We start from the raw sequence: 7,129 nt of genomic DNA, 5'->3' as shown, positions 1-7,129 counted from the left end.
CAACAGCACTCTCTCGCTCCTCTCAAACTTGTCCATACATGCTTCTACTCTCGCCCAAAACTCATCTTTCACTCTTGCCACTCGATCTTCTGTTGGAGCATACACACATACAATCGCCCATGCTTGTATACCTACTTTCATCCTCACCCATACAATCCTTGCACCCACTGTTCCATACTCTCTTATATTCTCCTTCCACTTCTTGCTTATCATCAGACATACTCCCTCTCTTGCCCTCTCATTCTCACTGACTCCCGCACATATACCTACACCGTATTCCCATTCTCTCATCCTTTCACCTTTCCATTTAGTTTCAGTCAATCCACATATATCCACTTTTGCATATATATATATATATATATATATATATATATAATTTAAACCAAGGAAAACAAATTTTGCACAGTGACAAACCTCCACTCGGACCATATTTTAGGCAGAATGGAACCCCTAAGGCAATCCCCACGGGGGGGAAGGTGGCCACCAGAACATGATATTTTACACAGTGGTACACATCCACGTAGAACAAATTTTAGCAAGGGTGACATTCTCCATGTCTATTGCACACCTAATGTTTGACTTGGTTCATATCTCTGACTGGGGTGAATGTAATCTTGTTATTTTTAATGCACCAACAATTCAGTTCTTAAATTTTTCAACCCGTTAAAATCTTCCGCAGGAGTATCCTTTCATTTTTTGCAATATTTAACTCAATTCTGCATCATCTTTGAACATACTTGGGGTTTCATTCTCCCGGGATTTGTCTTAGAAAGATCATATTATCTCTCTTGTAAAATTTGCTTCCAAGAGACTGGGTGTGCTAAGCCGACTCCATGCTTTCTTTACCCCTGCACGGTTGTTGACTTTATACAGGGGTCTTATTCATCACTGTGTAGAGTACAACTCTCACGCATGGGGAGGCTCTCAACATACAGCTGATCTCAACAAGGTGGAGGTAAATGTTTTCTCATTTCATTAACTCTCCTACTCCTACTGGCTGCCTTCAGCCTCTGTATTTTCGTCGCACTGTTTAATTTTTGTCTCTTTTGTATCGTGGCTTCATTGGTTACTTCTCTTCTGAACTGCCTGCGTGCATTCCTCCACCACTATGGCGAGCGCGTAGCACCCGTCTAACAGCAAACTCTCATCCTTTTTTTTTGTCCAGCTCTCTAATGCAAGAGTTAGTTGTTACTCCCAGTCCTTCATTTAAGCAACAGATCAACTCTGGAGCTGTCTTCCTTTGTCTGTATTTTCTACTACCTCTGGCCTCCAGTCCTTCAAAAGCAGTGTTTCTAGGCATCTCGGAATGAACTGATCTTGAGTATGGCTCTCTGTTATCTTGTTTCTATTTTACGTTGGAGGGAATATTCTTTCGGCCTTTGGTTTCTTTTCCTTTCAATTAAAGAAAAACAGAACTGAAGGGCGACTCCCGAGGTGAAAGAGCAGCAGAGTTAAGTTGTTCTTGTTTAATGAAACACCTGTCCTGGCTGGATAGGATCAGCCTACATCTCGCAGAGTGAGGTTTGCAACGACAGAGAAAGGTCAAACATATCAATCATCGCCACATGGTTCAGAAACAACCGTTAAAAACTGCTAGCTCATTCACACCTCCCCACTCTCAGCCTTTATAATATGGCCATAAGTTCTTACCGAATAGCAAGTTTTAAACTTTGACACAGTCATTCATACTCCCATATCCACTCTCTCACTTCACTCACTCTCAGTTATATATATGCTCAAATATACAACGTTCATATAGCAGCACATAGAAGTATCTTACACACACACATACACACACACAAACACACACACACACACTGACACACACACAAATATATATACACATAATCAGATCTCTCTTTCTCTCATATATATATATATATATATATATATATATATATATATATATATATATATATATATATACGGAGCCTCTGTGGTACAGTGGCAGAGTGTGTGTCTCGTACACGGGTGAGGCAGGGTTCGCGCCCCGCCAGGGTAATAAACTTTGGGAGTGTTCACCCGGCCACATACTGCATTGGTGGACACAAGGGGTGCTGTGGATGAACCAGTGTCGCTTACTATAAAGTATGCTTATACCCAGTCGGCTTGCACGGGCCGATTACACTTGGTTCACAGACTACACACACATCCAAAGCCACTTCAACACTACAGTTATACTTACAAGCACTTCTTCATCCTACATACAATCTCTGCCAGACAGCCTAAGCCACTTGGTAGAGATACATTGGCTGTATCGTCCCGACTTCTGTCGGGATAGGCCTGTCCTGCAGTGGATACTCAAACGGCTGATGATGATGATATATATATATATATATATATATATATATATATATATATATATATATATATATATATATATATACACACACAATCTCTACCAGACATCTTAGGCTGTCTGGTAAAGATTGTATGTAGGATGAGAGGTGCTCGTTAGTGTAATTGTAGTGTTGGAATGGCTTTGGATGTGTGTGTAGTCTGTGAACCAAGTGCAATCGGCCCACGCAAGCTGACTGGGTGCAAGCATACATTATAGTATGGAACACTAGTTCAACCACAGCACCCCTTATATCCGCCAAAGCAGTTCATGGTTGGAAGAACACTCCCAAAGTTTATTACCCTGGCGGGGCGCAAACCCTTGTTCTCCCATGTACCAAAACGCTGTCTGAGGCAACTGACAGCAAACCCTTTTCTGTTTCCCCCTACTTTCTCTAAACTCATTTAAAAGCCAAAGGTGGATGTTGTGTATATGTACGCAACGATTTATCTTGCTCTTGTGTTCCTGAACTTGATTCTTCTGAATTCTCTACTCTCTGGCTTCGGCTTTCCTGTCATTCGCTGACTAAATAAATCTGTGTTGGTTACTTATCCCCTAATTCTACTGACTATCAAAAATTCTTCGACTATCTTACTTCTACGATGGAACACATTCTATCCATTTCTCCTTTCTCTGAAATCTACATTCAAGGAGATTTCAATGTTCACCACCACCTTTAGCCCTCCTCCTCTTTCACTGATCCACCTGGTGAAATATACATCTTTTCTATCCCTAATGACCTAGAGCAGATTGTACAGCACCCTACCCGTATCCCTGGCCGCCTTGGAGAGAGCTCCAACATACTTGACCTCTTCCTTACAACTAATCCTTCTGCTTACACTGTTAACCTTTTCTCTCCTTAGGCTCCTCTGATCACAACCTTATTATCTTAACCTATCCTATCGCTCTGGTGCAGCCTGTGGACTTTCCAAAGAAACGTCGTCTGTGGCATTTTGGAGCTGCAGATTGAGAGGCTCTCAGACAGTACTTCTTTGATTTTCTATGGAATGATTATTGCTTCCATAGCTGGGAGCCATCTGAGTGTGCCTTGCGCATTACAGAGGTTATTCTCTCGGGCATGGAAGCATACATTCCTTTCTCATATCCTTTGACTAATGCAAGAAAGCCTTGGTTTAATCACGCTTGTTCTAATGCTGTCCGCAACAGGGAGAGGACCTATAAAAGGTACCAGAGCCAACCCACCCTTGAATCACATCTTGTTTATGTTTCTGCCCGGAATCGTGCTAAGTCTGTTCTTTGCACTGCTAAAAATAATTTCATCCGTACTAAGTGCTCTCAACTTTCCAACTCGAATTCTTCTTGCTCCTTCTGGCACCTTGCCAAAAACCTTTCTAACAACTTTACCTCATTACCCTTCCTTCCTCTTTTCTATTCTGATGGCTCTGTAGCTATTTCTTCCACAGATAAGCAGATCTCTTCACTTAGACTTTCTCCTACAATTCCACCTTAGATGATTCCGGTGCTGTTCCTCCATCACTTCCTCCCTCTGACATCCTCATGGCTGACATTAAAATTTCTTCAGCTGATGTATTTTCTGCCATCACTGGCTTCAATACTATTAAGGCATATGGGCCTGATGGAGTCCCTCCTGTTGTCCTCAAGAACTGTGCTTCAGTGCTTACCCTGCCTAAGTAAACTCTTTCGCCTTTGTCTTTCAGCTTGTACCTTTCCTTCTTGCTGGAAGTTTGCTCTTATTCAGCCAGTCCCAAAGAAGGGTGACCATTCCCAACCCTCTAACTATCGTTCAATTGCTTTAACATCCTGTGTTTCAAAAGTTTTCGAGTCAATTCTTAACAGAAAAATTTTAAAGCATGTTTCCTATCACAACCTTCTTTCTGATCGTCAGTATGGGTTCCGTCAGGGACGCTCCACTGGCGATTTTCTCACCTACCTTTCAGACTCCTGGTCATCCTCCTTTCGGGACATTGGCGAAAGTTTTGCCATTGCACTTGACATCTCAAAGGCTTTCGATCGAGTCTACATAAATCTTTAATTTCCAAACTGCCCTCTTACGGTTTCTATCCTTCTATCTGTTCCTTCATCCTTAGCTTCCTTTCTGGTCATTCTATAGCCACTGTTGTAGACGTCCATCGTTCTTCTCCTAGATCTATCATCAGTGGTGTTCCTCAGGGCTCTCTCCTATCACCAACTCTCTTTCTTTAATTCATTAATGACCTTCTAAGCTGTACATCTAACCCTATCTACTCGCAAGCTGATGATTCCACCCTTCACCTTTCCATTTGGTTTCCACAGTGTCCATCTCAGCAGTTACTTCAACAAACAAGGGATGAGGCTATGGCACACCTAATGTCTGACTTGGTTCTTATCACTGACTGGGGTAAAAATAATCTTGTTGTGTTTAATGCATCGAAAACTCAGTTTTTACACCTATCAACTCAACACAGTCTTCCACAGGAGTACCTTCTAAGGTTTAATAATATTCAGCTTAATCCTGCATCATCCTTGAACATGCTTGGGGTTTCATTCACTCGGGACTTATCTTGGAAAGATCATATTGCATCTCTTGTAAAATCTGCTTTCAAGAGATTAGGTGTGCTAAGCCGACTCCGTACCTTCTTTACCCCTGCACAATTGTTGACTTTATACCCGAGTTTTATTCACCCCTATTTAGAGTACAACTCTGATGTGTGGGGAGGCTCCCCACATACAGCTCTTCTCAATAGGGTGGAGTCAAAGGCTTTTCGTCTTATTAACTATCTTCCTCTTGCTGGCTCCCTTCAATCTTTGTCTCTTCGCCTCACTGTTGCATCTTTATCTCTTTTCTATCGCTACTTCAGTGGTCACTGCTCCTCTGAACTGTCTGCTTGCTTCCCCCCACCTCTACGTCAGGTGTGTAGCACCCGTCTAGCAACAAATTCTCATCCCTTTTCTGTCCAACTCTCTAATGCAAGAGTTAACCGTTACTCCCAGTCCTTCATTTAGGCAACAGGTCAACTCTAGAACTGTCTCCCTCTGTCTGTATATCTTCCTATGATCTCCAGTCTTTCAAACGCAGTGTGTTCAGGCATCTCGAAATGAACGGATCATGAATTTGGCTCTCTTTTGTATTGTTTTTGTTTTTCTTGGAAGGAACGGTTTGCGGGCTCCTGGCCTTTGGTTCCTTCTTTCTTGCATTTTATATATATATATATATATATATATATATATATATATATGATATTCAAAGGGGGATGGGACCTCTAGGGGAGGACCATTTTCCAGACGTACCCGTAATTCTTAAAGAAAATTAATAATTCATACATAAAATTTTTCTACTCTTAGAAGAACCATATGCATATTTGTTACTGTTATGTTTCTGCACACCAGAGTTTTCCTTTATTTTTTTTTTGTGCTTTTACCCATCAAGAAAGCTCCTACCAGGGTGTAATTCACATTTTAAGGGAGCCATCCACATTTAACCCGCTTAATCCACTACTCTCCATCACTGTATTTTTCTATATCCAAATGCTGTTGGTCTAAATATTTAAGGGTTGTCTTTTCAGGACTTCTTACTGCAAGTACTACGGCTGCGTGACCTGAAGGAGCAGCTGCAGTGACTGGAAAGGAAGATCAACAGTAAAGTTACTCCAGCTCCTGAAGACCTCGAGGTTGTTAACGTGATCTGTAACCTTCTAAAATGATGAAAGCATTCGGTTTCAGAGTTAAAACACGGGAAAAAGTAAGTGATTTTATATGTCTATCTCTCTGTCTGTCTGTGTGTCTGTCTGTCATTTCTCTGATACAGCGTGTCTTCTGAATACGTGGATGAGTTTTGCTATCTGGGAGCTACCACTGACAGTATTGAAAATGGCTGGAGAATGGACAGTACACATGTTAGAAACGGTAGAGAAACATAGCAGTCAAAAGGGAGACTGAACAGAGGCTTGTAAATAATGGGATTGGAATTGTTAGTTGGATGTGCAGTGTGGCAATAAAAGATCTGATATTTAGAACAGTTTCGAGACAGAACAGGTATAGATAGTACTACTGAGATAGCATCAACTGGGTTGATCTCGGACGCTGAGTTTTTTTAAGCTGAAGTTTCTTGTTGAAGACCTAGATCCAACGCTGTGTTCTTAGGGTGTGTATAATATTCAGTTAGTTAGCTATTCATGTTAACAAAAGTTTGTAAATCATGGTAGATTTTTTTATGGGAAGTGAAATTTTACTGCTGTCCGAAATCACTTTACATTTTGGATGACTTCGGACATGCACTGGATGACCAGACAGCCACGTTTTTGAAATGGTGGTGTACACTGGGGCGCGCCTGGACAGTCTGGGAGTTGCACCAGTTGCCTATAAACAAAACAGCAAGCGTGGTGCAAGTACTAAGTCAATAAATGGTGTCTAAAACGTCATAATTTATCGAAAAACGTTACTACAGGAAAGTAGCAAGCTATTTATTTGTGTTAATTCCAAAGTTTATACATTAGGTAAATAAAAAATGCAGCAATTGATTAACGTGTACTTTACTTGTATGTTTGCTCTTATGCCATGGATGTTCGAGATCAGCCTATTTTCAAGCAAATTTGTACGTGTCAGTTGAAATAACATATTAATTGTGATAAATATGCTGTACGCCAGTTTAATTATCATTTTTTACAGACAGACATGTTCCTCATTATTTTTATCACTATTGTTGCTGTGCGTGTTATGGAATGCTCCTGCCAAAGAAAATATTACAGAGTAGAAAATTTTTGCTATATCTGAGTTCTGCAGATTTAGGAATTCATTTCCGTTGTTTGTAATATCATTACCTAAACCATCGGT

At 40.9% G+C, this 7,129-nt stretch overlaps 1 protein-coding gene across 1 annotated transcript in view; it reads left to right on the top strand.

The window, feature by feature from the left end:
• LOC145393386 (uncharacterized) overlaps positions 1 to 5,904 on the top strand; it is a 12,758-nt gene extending 6,854 nt beyond the window's left edge. The window contains exon 2 of the mRNA XM_080267482.1: positions 5,863 to 5,904. Within this exon, the coding sequence (XP_080123608.1) occupies positions 5,863 to 5,894 (32 nt within the window). The 3' untranslated portion in view covers positions 5,895 to 5,904. The remainder of the gene's footprint in view (positions 1 to 5,862) is intronic.
• The last annotated feature ends 1,225 nt before the right edge of the window (positions 5,905 to 7,129 follow it).

The sequence above is a fragment of the Coenobita brevimanus genome, chromosome 24 (genome assembly GCF_032717465.1).
Source record: "Coenobita brevimanus isolate Jiangsu-jjx chromosome 24, ASM3271746v2, whole genome shotgun sequence".
In the NCBI taxonomy this organism is placed as follows: Eukaryota; Metazoa; Arthropoda; class Malacostraca; order Decapoda; family Coenobitidae; genus Coenobita; species Coenobita brevimanus.
This window is presented reverse-complemented; position numbering and strand designations above follow the sequence as displayed.